This window comes from Humulus lupulus, chromosome 8 (assembly GCF_963169125.1).
Source record: "Humulus lupulus chromosome 8, drHumLupu1.1, whole genome shotgun sequence".
Classification (NCBI taxonomy): Eukaryota; Viridiplantae; Streptophyta; class Magnoliopsida; order Rosales; family Cannabaceae; genus Humulus; species Humulus lupulus.
Genome location: NC_084800.1, coordinates 85,488,250 through 85,507,291, shown reverse-complemented (window position 1 = coordinate 85,507,291; position 19,042 = coordinate 85,488,250). Strand labels below are relative to the sequence as shown.

The window sequence follows — 19,042 nt, the reverse complement described above, 5'->3', positions numbered from 1 at the left end:
ATTTTCACTGATTAGGCAATCTACGATATGATCTACTTACACATTCAAGGTGTGATGTCTTGTCCAAGGCTTCGACCAAGTAGATAAGATCGGATGTATTTAGTTACATCGGACTAGGACCGATATTGATTATTGATTGATAAATAAGTATCGTTGTTATCAAATCTAATCAATGTCACAACGTTGACCATATATTAAGTCGATCTTAATTCTGAGTGATAATATTCTGCTAATTATATTATTTAAATCTTTTGACTTGTTCGTTACCATCTTACCCTACGATTTAGCCCATACTTACATCTTGGAGATTTATTAGTGTAATTGAGTGGGAGTATTATTCATAGATATGAAATCTATAACTTCTGTATGAGAAGTGAAAAGATGATTTCCTTAATTGCTTTGTTCAAAATGTTAAATGATTGAGATCTCATTTCTGTGATTAAGTTCACGGAAATATCATTTATAAGGAACTTAGTGGGAGTTAAGGATAAAATACTGATGCGGGGTAAAACGGTAATTTGCACCCAGCTCGTTAGTAAGTCATCGATAGATGAATGACTAACTGTAATGGTTATAACAATGGATAGCGTATTTATGGTTTGGAAAATACGTTCTATGAATTCAAGAGTTCAATTCCAAGTCTATAGTGGAGTCACGGGGAATTAATAGGGTAATGAAATTATTCGTAAATAAATTCACGGTAACTTGTTGGAGCTTGATTTCATGGATCCATGGTCCCCACATCACCTTTGAGTAAATCATCTAGAATGTCTCAATTAATTGATTTAATTATCAATTAGGATTTTTAAAGTTGACTAGGTCAATTTTGGAAAATTTACAGAGATATGAGATTTAGATAATAAAAGAGAATCTTTGGGTAAATTTATTAATATTGATAAATTGGTATCAATATAAATAAATAATATTAAATCAAGTTTCAAATTATAATTAGTTAATTTGAATAAGGATTTAATTAATTAATTAAAAAAAATAAAAATAAAAAGGTTTTGAATTTAGGCCCAGTTGGGATTTAAATTCAAAACAAAGAGATTGGGCCCAAGTCCATTTATGGCAGCCCAAGGCTTTTATTTTTGTTTATTATTTTTAATTAATTTAAATTTAAATAAATCCCATTAAGTTGCCTATATAAGGAATATGATATCTAGGGTTTTCATAATGAAGTCAGTCTCAGTTGATTTGGGTAAGTGAAAACCTAGACACTCTAATCATTTCTTAGCCACATTCTCTTCTTCTTTTCTAGATCTCTATCTCATGTGTTGAGAACTAGCCCACACTAGTTCTAGGTTGATCAAAGGCTTGGTGAGGAAGACTGTGTTGCTGATCTTGTTCAATCTCTTGATAATATTCTGCTACAGAAAGGAATCAAGGGTTAGAGAGATTGAAGGATGGAGTTGTTCTAGTTCCGCTGCATAATGTAAGTTTTTACTTTCTGTATTTGTATCAATTTCATAGGAGCATGTTCTAGGAATTTGCATGTTTGTTTGATAATATGTAAATTGCATGAAAATAAATAAAGATCCTGCAATGAGTTTTTCCAACAATTGGCCTCAGAGCCATAGGTTGCTAGTTTATTTTCATGAATGAACATGTATGAAATTGATTGATATGTTAGGTGTTAATTGGATGGTACATGTTATTGGTGTATGTGTTATGTTTTCTTATGTAAATTTAGCAATAATTTGGTTGTTTTTGGCTTCTTTTGGATTTAAAAACTGCACAGATTTTTAAAAAAAAAAAAAATTGACTGATTTTTGCAGTGTGTGTGCTGGGCACGCATGGAGCCGCCGGCAGGACCGGGGGGTACGGACGCCGTACGGATCTGTACGGCGTCGGTGCCGAACCGCGCGCGACATTTTTTCGCAAAAAAAAAAAAATTGGATATTTTGTGCAGTTAGGTTTAAAATATTCAAAATTGATTATCTGATAATTTTATAGATATTTTTTCTTTTTAAAATATTTTGAATTTGTTCTCTGATAATCAGGATATTTTAAGATAATTTTTTTTTTATTTTGTTATAAATAAAATATTAAAATTAGTTATCTGATTATTCAAGATATTTTTATTGTTTAAAATATTTATAATTAGTTATCAAATAATACTATTTTAAATTTGGTTAAAAGATATTTTGATATTTTAAAATTTGTTAAAATATTTAAAAATAAAATATCTTATCATTCCTAACAACTTAACAACCTTGGTTAAATTAATTGTTTGAAATTGAATTTTGTTTGATAAATTCTATTTTAATTAATTTAATATTTTGTAACTTGTTTAATTAATTATATTGAATTTTGTCCGATGAATTCTATGTTAATTAATTATGGTATTTTACAAAATAGTGTATTGTTGTGGAATATTTGCATAATTTAATAATACATGCTTATAGAATAACATGTTAGGCCCATCCAATTATTAACATATCAAACATCATTATTAAGTTATTTTTTGCATTTGGGCTTTAAATATAAGTATAATGATGGGCCAATTTTTGTGTTTAAAAAATGTGGGAAAACTCAAATAAAACTTTCATAAAATGTTAGGTTTTATTTGGGCCCAATTGAACATGTAAAGTTTAAATTCCTCTCTTGTGGGTGGTTCCACTTGTGAAGGCCCATTTGCTTTGCATTACTAGATTGGGCCTAATCAATTGAATAACAATTAATAAAACAAAGGTTCAAATTCCTGTCTTTTTGGGCTTTGTGTGGAAGTTAGGGAGCCTTAGTAGTGGGTCCGGCATATTGAATCCAGCTCTCCTCCATGCAAGCTCGAATTGTTAAGGCCCATTTACCTAAGTTGGACTTAATTGTATTAGGTTATTCTTTTTAGTTGGACCTAATAATTGATTAGAAACATATTGATTCTAATTTTTGGATTAATTTTCAATGGTAGTTTTAGAATTAATGGAAAATTTATAAACTATGGTTTGTTGATTATTTTTATAATTTGGCGAACCTTAGTTGGTTTATTGATTATTTTGATAATTTGGAAAACCTAAGTTGATATTTTTTCAAAAAGAATAAAATACTAAAATATTTAATAATGAGTTTTAAAAATTTTCAATTCGATCTCCACCGTTGATTTAACAAGGTTAGAGTTCAGTGGGGCCTCATGGCGCTTTGATTTCGTCTCCCTACGGAAGGTGTTCACTGGACTTCTTAACATGGTTAAATTTCTTAGGATAGATGGTTATAGATGGACCTTCTATAGACTCATCCCTACGTTGACTATAGGAATTAAGTCTATAATAATCGAAGCCGTGGGTCAAACTCATAAAGTAAGAAATATTTGTGACTCTCGCCTACCGGGACACATGAGTTTCCATTACTTTGATTGGATGGAATAGGTAGTTAATAAAAGTCTATGACGTTTTATTAATTGAGATGTTTCTCTATTTAACTACGTGAATATTTGTGATTCTCGCCTACCGGGACACATGGGTTCATGGCTAGCTAAAATACCTAAGAAATTCATATGCTTAGATTTTTCTTTCTTAATAGGCTGATATGGCCATGTTAGAAGACAAATTACCAAAAAAAAGATGACTTTCATCAGCCCTTGTCAAGGTATAAAGAAGAAAGTCTTCTGTTGTGCTTTAGAATTATGCTGTTGAATGTTTCTTTCATTTTCATTAAGTTTTAGGTATTGATAGAGTACTCTGTTTGGCAGTGGAATTTTCTCTTCGTTCATCTCTTAGCTTATTGTTTTAAGTTGCATGTTTTTTTGCTTCAATCGTTTTGCATGGTAGTACATCTTGCTATACCCTGCTGTTTCATCAAGTTTTGGAGTTATTACAAATTTAATTTATACTTTATATGCTTACAGGTGGAAACTAGCTTAAGTCTTATGTTCTTAATAATAAAAGGACTTTTTTTTACAATGTGCAGGTATATTGAGATGATTTCTTTGGAGCAATTCTTGACAACATTTGTAGTTGAGGCCTTTAGAATGGAAGAATGTATTTCACTAATTTTTGTATACATTTCTTGTTTTGTATTTAGTGATAAAGGAATCTGAATTGGGCATAAATTATGTTGTAATATGATTTCTTAAGCCTAGACTAGTAGACTAAATATTGTAATTACATTTGAGTAATTAATAAAAATCTATTTATGTTACCTTATTTGGCTTCAACTTTCATATTTGTTTTCCTAGTTTTGTGTAAGTAAAAAAAGATTATGTTTCTCTAAGCTAATATAACACATGTGTTATACTAAAGTGTAGTATAACACAAAAAATGTGTAATACTAAAGTGTAGTATAACACAAAAAATGTGTTATACTAAAGTGTAGTATAACACAAAAAAAGTGTTATATAATCGACTATAAATAACATAATTCAACACTTATCTATATATTAAAATAACACAGAAATTGTGTTATCGTTGACAGTACAATAACACATCTGTATAACACTGATAAAGTGTTATGTAAAGTATTCTGACCTACGATAACATAGTCGGTCTTAACACATCAGAAAGTGTTATCGTATGTTTTGATAACACATTTTTGGTGTTATTAAAATCATTTTTTCTTGTAGTGCTATCAGTCTAGTTAGTATTAAAGATCCATCAAAAGAAGTTGGAGGAAAAGAGCTCAGAGATTTCTTTTATGAAGTTATTGTTCAAGTTCCTATCTAGCTTAACGAGCAATTAATTAGAGCATATTGACATTTTAAGATAATTGATGAAGTTGTTGGAGCACCTATTGCATGGCCGATGACATTTGTGGTAAGTTGAATACAATTTTTAAGCAATTCTCTTGCATTAAATATCATATATGTGCACAAATAATTATATGTTTGCTAAAAAATATGCAGATTTCATGGGAATTAGATACACAACTCCATGATTCAATGATGTGATTTCATTGTCTTGGAAAAATAAACTCTTGTAAATATTTAATTTTTGTTGATTAATTGTTGTTGTAGTTTGTTGTAAAAAAAATTGTTATCTTACTACATTTTTATATCATTGTGATATTTATGTGTCAAACTTTTTTTTTTTTATTAGAATGGATTTTTAAATATTAAGTTAAATTTGTACTAAAATATTTGAAATCAATTATTATTTACTATATAGAAAACATTGAATGACATACCTAATATTCTTTTAATTGAAACAACTTATATATTATATAAAAAAAATTCAATAGCATTTTAAAAAATGTCACTAATATAACTTATTAGCATTTTTGACATTTTTGAAATGTCACTAAAAGAATTCTTTGAATATAAAAATAAATAAATAAAAAATAATTTAATGATATTTCAAAGTGTTACTAATTATAATTAAGTGACATTTTAAAATGCTACTAAAATAATCCATTTAGTGAAACTAGAATAACTCACATTTGCCACAAATGTCATTAAAATGTAAAATGTCACTAAATATTAATAATAGTGACATTTAGAAATGTCACTAATTCACATGTGACATTTATAAATGTTACTAATTATATTTTGTAAAATATATTGACCATAAGCTTTCAAAAGTACCAATTTTGTTTCAAATTTTTTTCAAAAATACCACTTGGTAAAATATATTTTGTAAGATAACAAATTACCAGTTAATATAGACTTGGCAGTAGCTTCTTCGGACGTCTTAGTGTAGTGTTGGGAGTTGAACAACACATCCACTGAGTCACAATCAGAAACAATGTACCTGCACCAACCCAATATTTATTATCAATTCCATTTCACTAATAATATAATTTTATTCAAGTATTATATAAATATATTTTTGGGAGGGACAAAAATAGGTACTAGAGAGAAGGTCGGGGTACCACTTGACCTCCTTCCTTGCTGCCGGCACCGGGAAGTCGTGGACTACTGCTGCGAAGAGACGCCGACGGTGAGAGGTATGGGGATGCCGACGGTGTGCAACCTTCTGATAGAACAACCTAGCGGAAACAAAGAAAATAGAAAGTAAAAAAAGCCATAGATAGGAAAAAGAAAACAGAAAGGAAAACAAATCATAGATAAAAACCTTACTGTGATTCACCTTTGCTATTGCGAAACCGACGGTGAGAGGGATGAGAGAATGAGAAGGGAGGAGAGGGGAGCGAAGAGAGAGATCTGCGAAGGAGGCCGAGGCATCTCACAAAAAACCATTATATAACATTATTACCGGCGGTAATGTCCCCGCCGGTAATGTTACCCGTCGCTATCACCATAATCCTCCGGTAATTCACCCGCCGGTAATGTTATTACCTCGTTGGTAATGTCCCTGCCGGTAATTTTATTACCGACGGGCCCCGTCGCTATCACCCTGACCCCCCCCCCCTGGTAATGCCTTCGTCGGTAATGTTATTACCGGCGGATATGAATCCACCGCTAATAAATTTGGACCCGCTCTCCTTCTCTTTTCCCTGGCATTGTATTGGCGGTAATTCACCATAATCCGCCGGTAATTCACCCGCCGGTAATGTTATTACCCCGTCGGTAATGTCCCTGCCGGTAATTTTATTACCGGCGGGCCCCGTCGCTATCACCCTGACCCCCCCGGTAATGCCCTCGTCGGTAGTGTTATTACCGGCATATATGAACCCGCCGCTAATAAATTTGGACCCGTTCTCCTTCTCTTTTCCCGGGCATTGTATTGGCGATGGACATCCGTCGCTGATAATGGGCAAGTCCGCCACTAATAAAAAAATTTAATTTTTTATTTTAATTTCCCCATCATTAGCGGCGGACCCAGTACACCACCGCTAATAACCTGTACATTACCAGCAGACTTTGTCCTCCGATAATATTTCTGCTTCTAAAAACGCTTTTTCTTGTAGTGACATATTGTAGTATTATGTTGACTAAAATTAATAACGGGTCTTAGTTGGTATTTTTTTTTACAAAATACATCGTCTCGTATGTAATTGTTTAAAACTGAAGGTCCAAATTAATATTAAACAAAAACAAAAGGATCCAAATTTGTAAACTCCTTGTTTATACATTTTTTTTTCAATTATATGGCTCACATTTATGATGAAATTGTTAATCATATATGAAAAACTAATCGATGATAATAAGAATGACTAAAGACATTTGTTGGTTATTATGACTCATTTAATAATTTTTTTTTTAAGTTTGGATAATTATTAGTTCATATATTTTTATTTTACTATGTAAACTTTATTAATTTTGTGTTATTTTATGGATATATAATGCGTTTCGAGGTTTAAATTACTTGATATTATTGATTTGATCTTTTTATCATAATTTTCTTATATTTATTTTTAAAATAATAAATAATGGTCACAAAAATATTTTTATATTTTAGTTTGGAAAATAAAAAATAAAAATATGAATTACCAAACATTATATTTTTTTAAAATAACATTTTTTGTTTTTCATTTTCAAAATAAAAAACAAAAATACTTACTAAACACATTTTTATTTTTTATTTTTAAAAATGTATACTCATTTGGTACCTTATATTTTATTGAAATACAGACCTGGTACCCTATGTTTTCAAAAATTCTGGTATGATATCCTGTATTTTGAAATCGTACATACTTGGTACCTAGAGTCAAATTTGATTAGTAAAATTTATCAATATGACCAAATCACCCTCAATTAAATGTAATTAAGTAATTAAATTTGAATTTAAAATCCATATAATCGAAAATAGTTTAGTCATATTGATAAAATTTTATTGACGAAATTTGGTACTAAGGTACCATGTATGTATGATTTCAAATTACATGGTACCTGATTAGGATTATTAAAAACATAGGATAACAAATTTGTATTTAGATAAAACATATAATACTAAATGGGTATTTACCTTTTTAAAAATTAATTTTTTTTTCTTTTTTGTGTTTTAAAAAAAATGAAAAACAAATATTTAGTTTCTTTCCAAAACACAGTTAAAAAAAGTCTATATTCATATATGGAAAAATAGAACATATTATTCTAATAGCATATACATGTAAATTAGCAAAGAGTAGTTCATACGGCCAAAACGCTGATAATGCGCGTGGACATAATTATTCAAACAAATAGAAAAAGGCTGGGCAGTACGTACGTAGTACAATTTATATATATGATAGAAGCAATCAGAGTGTATATATGATCGCCATGTAATTAATATATATATATATATTATATATAACTTGCTTAGCAATAGAGGTTGTCTCCAGGAGCAACACCAAGCTGGTTGCAGTAGTCATTGTAATAGTTGACGCGAGCTTGAACTAGGTCAGGCCGCTTTCCGTCACATTCGATAGCACCATTGATCCTTCTTGTGGTGGCACCAAACCCTTCGCCGATCACAGAATGAACGTTCTCCATCCAGAACCACAATGCGGATTTGAACGAAACGACAGCGTCTTGTGCCAGTGTTTCGGGTGCGTTCAAGCCATCGATGCTGTTTGCATTGCCGAAAGCTCCATAGTTATAGTTCCATGTCAGCTGGAGTGGTCCACGGCCGTAGTAACCCTTGCTTGGGTTGCATGGATATTCTGAAATTCTAGTTTGGTCACAGTAGTGAGAAGGGTCCAGATTTGCACCTCCTATCTCCTCTATATAGCATAGAACTGCACGAAGGAAATTACATATTACATACATATATATATATATAATCAGTATTAATTGATTAACTTATCTAGAATATTTCAATCGATAATTTAAAAAATAGGGTTCAATAAAGTATGTTATCATCAAAAGGGAGAGAGAATATCTTACATCCTGTTTCGTGGGAAACATGGGCAAAGAAAGCTGCAATCTCACGTTTAGATTGCTCATCAGGACCAGAAGCAAACTGACCATACGAGTTGACAGCGTTAAGGAAAGCGTCTCTGTTGTAGAAGCTCTTTCCGGGACAGTCCCCGGTAGCCTTGTTGATTATCCCATTGAAAAAGTCTTGTGTCACAATAGAACCTACCGAACTTTGAGCCATCACATTTTTGGGCAGGGCTAGGATGGCTCCTACCACAATGAGGCTTACTAGTGTTTTGGCCACATTAGAAGAAGTCATTTTGGGGCACAGAATATTATTATATCGAGGTTATACGGATTATTAAATGAAAGTAAGTGTGTTTGATGAGATAGGAAGGTTTGGGAATTAGGGGTATTTATAGTAAGCGTCATAAATGGAATTGGAAACAAATGAGAGTCATGAAATCGTGTAGTTTACGACTCCATTATGTAAATTAAATAACTTTGAATCTTGACTAAGTACGCTATTGTGATGACTTTGAATCTTGACGAAGTGCGCATAGTGATGACTTTGAGTATTTCTCTCGTTTTGTTTTCATTTTACTTGAATATATATATATATATATCTATTCTGTATAAAAAGTGTATAGATAACAGAAATTCTTAGTTTTAACGGTTTTTTATTTTTTTTAATGTTAACTTTTATGGAATATTCTTATATTTAACGATAGATTGTAAATATCAATTAAAATAAAATAAAATAAAATAAATACTTAAAATATGATATTTTTGAGATATTTTACAATGATAATTATTTAAAAATAATAAATAAAATAAATAATTAAACAAATTAAAATAAGATATTTTTTTAGATATTTTACAATGATAATTATTTAAAAATAATAGAATTATACGTTTTTTTTAACTTAAATAAAACTTAATTAAACTTAAATACACTTATTAGAATAATATCATATTAAACAAATAATATAATCTATTGTCAATTAGTAACAAATTGCTTTAAAAAAAAACTAGCAAGAAACTTAAATTTAAAATCCACATATAATATTTAATATTATATTAAACGTATAATATACAATATTTTGTTGTCACTCTCAAATTCAAAAGCTAGAACAAACATAAACTTAAACAATAATAAATAAATTATTTAATTAAAATAGGATATTTATTTAAAATTTATATGACATTAATATAAATTTAATAAAAATAATAAATAAATTTTATAAACTAAGCAAAACGTGCATATTGCACATTGTTAGTATCTAGTATATATATATATATATATATGCCAATTATAAATTTATGGGGTCATATATACAGCTTACCACTATATAGTTTAATTAATATTAAATCACTTCTTTTTTAATTAATAAATAAGTATAAAAACATATATACCCTCACCACAATTTTGATCAAATTTATTTTTAGTATATCTAAATTATATACTATTTTAATTACATAGTATAATATATATAAAATCAAATTTTGACATTGATTTTATAATAAGAAAAATTATTTATTTAATTAAAAAGTTAACATTTAAATAAATTAATAAATTATTATACTTTTCTTCAGAGTTAATTGACTGAAATAATAAAATACTTTTTATTTATTTAACTTTTTTAAAAAAAAAAAAAATCAACTAGATTTTAGCTGACTTCTTATTTTGAAAATATAAAAAATGTGGCTTCTTTTTTTTATCTTAGGTGATTTAAACTTTTAGGTATAATCATTAAATATAAACGTAAAATTGAAAAAAAAAAAATTATTAAGAATGTTATAAAATTTTTCACACAAGAGCATGTGGCACCCAAAGACTAGTCCCGAGTTGCTATTCTTGTGAATGCCATCTAAGAGCCACTTCTGATTAAGGGAGACACTCTCACAAAGAGCCAAATGGACATTTTGCGAGGAGGGTCCTTGCAAAAGGAGTCATTGCGTGAACGGACTCATCCCCTAGTTCTGCGAGATCGCTAGCGAACCACTTTACAAACTCAATCTTGTGGATCGATGAACAGTTGGAGGAAAAGATATCCCAGAGATCTTTCTAGTCACTACAAGAAATTGGGGTTTTGCGGCCATCAATTTCGCCGTAAATACCCTCATAATTCGCTTAAATACGTCGTCGTAAATACCTTTATTTGCGGAGAATAAATTCCCGCCGCAAATAATCTCATTATTTGCGGCGAACATATCGCCGTAAATATTAGTAATTCCGCTGCAAATAATTCTGGATTTTGTCGTAATTGACTCTTATTTGCGACAAAAATTTAAAATAATTCGCCACAAATAATGGGTGATTTGTCTTGCTTGACTCTTATTTGCAGCAAAATATTCGCCGCAAATACGATATATTTTTGTCGCAAATAGTGTAACAGAAAAAAAAATAAAAAAATCAAATTTAATATGTAATAAAATTGAAAATCAGAATTGTAGTCTCCATTAATTTATAAGAAAATAGACCATACAATCTAATATTAATAATTGTCTTTATAGTAATAAAACAAATAAACACTACTATTTATATAACTATATAATCTATCCTAAGTTGATTGCATGATCATCGTCATTGTCATCTGGATACTGAATGACTAGGGGCAGTGGAGATCGTGGCAGAGGTGCTGACGAAGACACGCCATTTCTAAATGTAGATTGAGGCAGGACTGGCAGGGGAACATGTATAGGCGCGTCATCTCTGAACATATGTGGAGGCAGTGGTGGAGCTTGTGATGGTGCAGTCGCATACATCTCCCACCATTGAGTTACTTCATCCGATCTCATTGTTTGAGGTGGTGGACGAGATTTAGGAGGAAGGCGCTGAGACAGGAACTCAATGTTCGCTTTGTATTGTCTGAGGAAGTTAACCATCGCCTATCCCATCATGCTATTATTATCATTGGATTGAGTGGGCTGAGTGTATGATGACGACTGTGCTCGAGTCTGAGATTGACTGCTGGAGGCCTTTTTCCCCATTAATGTGCGACCAACTCCTCGTTCATGGACGGGACGTTCACCCAACACTTTTCTCATGATCATCCTTTTGTCAACCATGCTTCCTTCATCAGAAATGGAAGATGGGACTTGCTGGCTCTGTGCTTCAAAATCTTTGTACATCATTTCCTATTTTTACATAAAAATATCAGTAATATATTCAAACCATAGTGATTTTAAGGTCAAACAATAAGATAATTCTTACATAGTCCATTTTCGCTTACTCATTGACGAATTCTTCTTTCTCCTTGCGGGTGTGGAATTGATTCCAGCTTTCAATGTAACCTGGTACATTTCTAGATTTCGGGTTCGCTTAAACACAAAGAAACAACGTATTAGATAAATAATTTATTAATTAAGAAAACTTATATTTTTTTGTTACTCACTCTATCGTGACGGGCCACCACGAACGACTTCAATCATTGAGTAGAAGGATACTTCATCATATCCCTATTGGCTTGATTCTTTTCGACCTGTTTAATTGATTTCTCATCCAACCATAAGTCAATGCATTGTATCCAATCTTTGCATTAACACCTCTGTGGGGGTTGTTGAGGCCCACTCTAAGTTTTTATATTCACCATAAATTTTCTTGAAGTGCGCCTTCCTACACGTTTTCTTATCACGATATTTGACGCCAGCATCATCATTTATAGCCTCAATAATATGATCATAGTCTGGTCGCCCTGCTATATCAAAATAATGCTACATTTTGAAAACAAAAAACATTAGTAAAACGACGTACCTCCAAAACACATATTATTTAGAAATATATTTGAATTATTTACCTTTACAGTGGTATAAAAAAACTATTTGTATTGATCAGGCACTATTTTCCAATTCAGAAAATATGGTGGTAATTTGCTAGTCACGGTGTTCCCGACTAAACGTGTGAACCAGGTTCTATGCTTACCCAACAGATTATAAGTGTCTGAGTCAAAAGTTATTGGAAGTGGTTTGCCTGCTTTGCGCCTCGCCTTTTTGAGTTCCTGGCCTATTCCTCCTCCACGCCCTTTACGTGGAGATGTTTTTATTTATTTGTAGAACAAAATAAAAATATTGATAAATAATACAAAACGATCACTTAATTTTTTAAAATTAAAAAAAGACTCAATTTAATTACTTGATTGACAAGATGAAGGGATCCTAGTAGGATCAGGGGGAGGATCACTTCCTGCATCTCCACCATGAGACCGTGCGACATCTGCTGGCATCTTTATAACAAAAATATTTATTGAAATATGACAAAATTAGATAGTGTTAATGCGAGACACATATTGGCCTAATAATAATAGACATATTATAATTTATAAACATAACGTTTTGTTACATGTATGAAAACAAAATTATACTACATAGAGTAAAAACTGTCATCACTAATGTCTTCAAGTTGTTATTCCTCATCATTATTGTCATCACTAATGTCTTCAAGCAATTCTTCATCATAATTTTCTCCACCATCACCATCACATCACCATCACCATCACCATCACCATCACCATCACCATCATCATCGTTAATAAAACCTTCATCCTCACTGTCATGGTCTTGTTGATTAGTAGTAGACCATCACCATCACCATCATCACCATCACCATCACCATCACCATCGTTAATAAAACCTTCATCCTCACTGTCATGGTCTTGTTGATTAGTAGTATAAGGACGAGACACAACGTCAACATGTTGAGTTGGTTCTTAGAATATTGCACAATCAACTTTCCCAAATCGATAGTTAGGATGAAATTTGATGAGGAATCATCATGGACAACATTAATAACAGTAATGACTTCATTAGCCTCTGGAATATCTTGAACATGTCTATGATTCACATCTTGAACCACCTTCCAACCTCGAACTTTCACAAGATCATCAAGATAGAAAACTTGCTTCGCTTGGGTAGCAAGTATATACTGGTCATTTTTATACCATTCACCAATGACATTTATACTAGTAATAATATTTTTAGTGATTGATTTGTTCTTGCTCGGATCTGTATTGAACCATTTGCACCGAAATAATATTACTTTATATTCACCAGTATAAGATAGTTCAAATACTTCCTCAAGTTGGCCATAAAATGTCAAACCTTTTTCTCCAGCACAGATACTCCACTATTTTGTGTAATGCGATTATGATCTTGATTATGTGTCACAAATCGAACTCCATTAACAATACAAGCTTGGTAGGAATGAGCAAGAAAATCTGGCCCAGATGCTAAAGTTAGTAATTCATTTGTGCAGTCAGGCGATTCGAGTTGGTGCAACTCAAACATATATATATAGATTAAACTTAAATTAAGATCCTGAGCAATAAAACAATATACAATGTTTGAGTAAATAATTTGGTAATTTCATATTACCTTCTTATGAAACCATGTACGAAACTCTTTCTTTTGTAACTCCCCATGATTAACAGATAGAGGACGTTGTCGGATCTCGAGAAGGTGTTCACTATAAATTAACATAGTGGACATATTAGAATTAATGATAATAGTTAATTATCACTAAATTTAATTTTATTAAAGAACTTACTCCAAATAACATTGAATTTAGGGAGAATTGTTGAAAATGAACCACTTAACTATGTTGCTGGTCTCCTAAACTAAACTTGCTGGATGTCTCTTACTAAGTGGACGACATTGAGATTGAAACACTGAAAGTTGTCGTGGGACATAAATTATATCTTCATTCCAATCAGGACGGTTAAATTTTGTTTCAACACCTTTGAAATACATGGAGCGAAATGTCAAAGCCTTATCCGCAACATATCCTTCTGCTATAGACCCTTCTGAACGAGCTTTATTCTTGACATAGTTTTTTAATTTTTCATGTACCTTTCAAAATGATACATCCACCTCATAAACACATGGCCTCCTGATATAACTTCGTCAAGCAGATGCAACACCAAATAGATCATTATATCGAATAATGCTGGAGGAAAAATTAACTCCATCTTACATAAAATGATAATCAAATCTTGTTTTTCTTTCTACATGTCTTTTACGTTCAATGTCCTAAAACACAACTTTTTGAAGAAATTGCACAATTCCATGATTGTGACTGATATGAATTCTGGTAGAAACTTTCGAACACCTACTGTAAGCAATCGTTGCATTATCACGTGACAGTCACAGGACTTCAACCCAATAATGTTTGTGTAATTATCATTTACTTTCTTCTTCAGATTGGAACAAAAACCATTTGGCAACTTAACTCCTTTTAGAAATTGACAAAATTGGCGCCTTTGTTCAACAGTCAAAACGTACGGAGCATGCAGCTTTAGTAGCTTTTTGTTATGATCTTCGTAGACCCAACACTCTTTCCTACATCCCATTTTATTCAAATCATTTCTTCCATTAGTAGTGTCCTTAGACTTATCATTGTCTAACAATGTTCCAAGGAGACTATCACATACATTTTCCTTGAACATTCAAGTTCATAGAATATACTTGTTTTCCTTCAATTACTTTCATATGAACCTCGTTTGCGCTTCACACCCCCAAAACTGTAATGTTTATCGAGAACTTGAGGTGGTAAATCATTAACTTGCTCTAAAAGTTGTTGGCAAGTAAACTATCTTGGACGATCTCTCTTCTCAACTTGGTCGTCAAATTCTTTGTTCTTTCTATACTTATGATTATTTCCCAAAAACCTCCTATAACAAACATAAGATGTTTTACCAATCACTCGGATAGATGAAGTATCTTCATTACATGTTGGACAAGTTTTGTATCCCTACCCACTCCATCCAGACAAACTGTTGCGAGCAGGGAAATCATTAATCATCCACAAAAGTGTCACTCTCATCTTAAACAATTCATTATTTCTGCCATCTCTTGTGTCAACTCCCTTAGTCCATAACTCCTTCAACTCGTCCCCTAATGGTGTAACGCCCTGGATAGCCAAGACCCCTACAATGTGTATTTATAAAGGTACAGAACTTGCTAATCAAGCCAATCAGTTAAAAATATGATTGCCAAAGCCATTAATGCGCTAAGGTTAAAAGGTTTTGGTCTCAAAAGATATTTTCCATATAATTAAACATTTTACACATGGGATCCCAAAAGAAATAGTGTTCAAAAGTATGTTTACAAAATTTCTAGTGTACAGACAACCACCAGCCTTTCTGAAGGCAAAACAGACGTTTATGGTTTTCCTGTCCCTGTCTCCCCTCAACCGTGGCGGTTGAGCAGCTGCTCATGTACATTTTGCTCTCAGAGCTCTCCAAATCACGACTGATCAAGCTTGCCATTGCCTTTGCCTGCACCATGAAGCACCCATGAGCCAAGGCCTAGCAAGAAAACATATCATAATATATAACAAGCAATAATAACATTTGGATAACCCCTTTAAGCATGTTCATACACTTAACATACCACAATAATCACAAAGCATGAAGATTCAACCAAAGAGTTAGCTAATCATCACCCAACTATACATCATAACTATCCACCAATCAATAATAACAAGCAAATCACATAATAATCACGGTCGACACCTTAGGTCGCACCCTCTGTTTACCCCACTGACTCCAGCCCGCTTAAACCGAGCTCAGTGCATAATAAGCTATCCTCAGCTACCAATGCCCGGGCCGCGCCCTATGCGCTAGTGTAAACTTTGGCACTCTTAGGCTGTTGGTTTATTGTTCTCATGGCATAATACCATCCTTTAAAAATCATACAAAAATAAGGAACTGTTAGTCCAATTATAAATCCACAATCGGGTACAGTTTTCTTACCTTTAATTCCCAAGTTTACTGACTATGAGCGACGCCTTTTGAGCACGATCCGCTTCCTGAGCCCTAGCTTAATACCTAGTCACAACCAAGATAGGGAATACCATTATTTTCGGATGGAGTTCTAGCTTCTGGGACATCGAATTCCACCAAACACGGTGGTGGAATCGATCCCGAGCACCCAAGGTTAAGTTCCCACTCTTAAAACCTCCAAAAGATCAAAGATACCCTTAAGGGATGCGGCCCCTGAAACCCAACCGCAGCCCGCCCCTGAAACAGAGGCTAAGCCTCTCTGAAGACAGACACGCACCGCGGCCCTGCCCTGTGGCGCCGTGGCGCTTCCCCACTGTAGAGCCTCCTTGGCTCTTCTTTGCATCGCATGGCCGCGATACTCTAGAACAGAGCCGCGACCCAACCCTTTGTGCCCAGAAAAACCACCATTTCTAGCATCCTAACCTTGCCAAAAACCACCCCAAAGCATCCTAATTCCAAAACCCATTGATCACAAACTCCTAACATGATTCTAGCAACTTAATCCAACAAAAACCTAGCTTAAAAACTCCTTAAATTCCCATTTTGATTTTCGAAACCCAGTAGCTCAAGAACTCTAAAACCAATCAAGAAAACTCAGAATTTAAACTCTAAACTACGAATTGAATCTTACCTCCTTTGATGAACCTGTAGAGTCCAAGAACTTTACTTAGCTAAGATAGATAGTAGTATGATAGTATTTATAGCATTATCTTTGTTACTTTGGATTTTTGGTTCACACCGGGAGTTATTTGGACACTCATAGTAGTACTTATAGATTTTCTAAGTTTAACCTATAGTTTAAGAATATTAAGTATAACCTAAGATTTGATTAATGTGACTGATATTAAGGATTATATTATTATATTATAAGGTTTAGACATCAACCAATAGGATTTTAAGCACATGTTTTGAATGGTAATTAAGGATTAAGATTTTTGAGGATTAAATATAATAAGGAGTAAAGTTTGAATGTTATAGGGTCAGTCAGCAGCTTTGAGTACGTTGAGGGCTTAGTCAAGGCTGTTTACTCCATTCAAACTTAGCTAAAAATGTGTAATTTCGTGTTTAAATATTCAGCGTGTGCCGATATATCGCAGCTATAGGGGGCGATATGTCGCAGCACGTAGATACGGAAAACACGAAACGATGCACGGTCGCCTCGGGCATACTGGCCCAGGCGATATATCGCCTACAGGGGGCGATATATCGCCTCCTTCAGCATGAATTCAAACTCTTTTGAATTCATTTCCTTTCAGCCATTCAAACTCCTTCAACAGTCCAACATCTTTTGAACGAGTCTTCAGCCTCTGCTGAACGATTATTCAAATGATTTTCACCTAAAAAGCCATTATTTTTATTCAAGTAAAATCAAGATATTTTCTTTCCCAAACTCTATAAATAGGACCTAGTACCCAGCCATTATTCACCATTTGCTCTAAGTTCAGAAGCTGCTAGTGTTAAGTGAGTGTGAGAGTGTAAACACCTGGTTTGGGGAAAAACTATAAGCTTAAACATCATAAGCTTATCAAACACTTTGGGAAGTGAGTGCTATAGTATTTCGGTGGATGATAGATTGATCTTGCAATCTTTGAGGTAAACCCAAAACTCTAGTTCCTTTCTGTATTTTATGTTATTTCCTTTCTCAAAACCTTCTACTCAGTCCCCTAACCTTATTCTTATTTTGGTTAGGGAATCCAAGCTCTTAAGCATATAAGTCGGTAAGTATGTTTTTTTTATGGTTTAGTCTTTCCATCCTTCTCATTTCTTCTTCTTCTTTCAACTCACTCTTGTTCATTATGGTTTTAGGAGTGTTCCAAAAGTCCCAACTCAGTCCATTATATCCCGGTAACTTTGGTAAGGAAAATAGGCTAGAATTAATATGTTATGTGCTTATGTTATCTATATGTTTATGTTATTAAAAGTGTTATGATATGTATATGTGTATGTAGGCTTGGGCATATGACCCATATGACTAACAAGACCCCAAATGGGTTATGGGCATATGACCTACTTAGCTAGTAGGACCCCATTAACCCCATGGGCATATGCTTGTTTAGTCTATGGGACCCCAAGTAATAATGGCCATTATAATAAGTGTATTATGTGTTATGATATGTTTTTACGTTATTATGAAATTATGTTTATGTTTATGACTATGTGTTAGATTTTTCCTTGCTGGGCATTAGGCTCATTCCTTTCTGTTTATGTGCAGGAAATAAGCTTTAGAGGTGGTAAGATTCGTGACGCTTGGAGGATGTGTATCGATGGTGAATGGAGTCAAGGGGCCGAGCGTTATTCGATTCGAGGATGTAGTCTTCTTTGTGTTTTTATGGTTTCAAATGTATTTTCCGCATTTTCTATGTAACTCTTTTTAGTTTTTAAGTTATTTTTGTTTTAAAGACAATGGGTACCCATATCCTACTTATTTTATGAAAGTAACCTTTGTTTCTACAAGTTTATAATAAACTATGGTATTTCCGCAAAAATGTAAGTTTTATGTATAGATTCGTTAATGGTCCAAATAGTCTAGAGTAGTGGGTCGCTACAGTTGGTATCAGAGAAACGGTTCCTTCGCATGAAGTTCTCCTCG

The 19,042-nt window shown here is 32.8% G+C and overlaps 1 protein-coding gene and 1 long non-coding RNA gene across 2 annotated transcripts; one reads left to right on the top strand and one right to left on the bottom strand.

The window, feature by feature from the left end:
- The first annotated feature begins 3,517 nt into the window (after positions 1-3,517).
- On the top strand, positions 3,518-4,137 carry LOC133793932 (uncharacterized). The gene is made up of 2 exons (XR_009875037.1): positions 3,518-3,585; positions 3,907-4,137. It is a non-coding gene; the product is annotated as an uncharacterized LOC133793932 (long non-coding RNA).
- Positions 4,138-7,881: 3,744 nt separating this feature from the next.
- Positions 7,882-9,070, bottom strand: LOC133798007 (endochitinase PR4-like). The gene is made up of 2 exons (XM_062236169.1): positions 8,699-9,070; positions 7,882-8,550 (listed from the first exon to the last, which is right to left on the bottom strand). Exons 1-2 carry the CDS (start codon positions 8,988-8,990, stop codon positions 8,132-8,134), a joined length of 711 nt encoding a protein of 236 aa, XP_062092153.1. The 5' UTR covers positions 8,991-9,070; the 3' UTR covers positions 7,882-8,131.
- Positions 9,071-19,042: the final 9,972 nt, after the last annotated feature.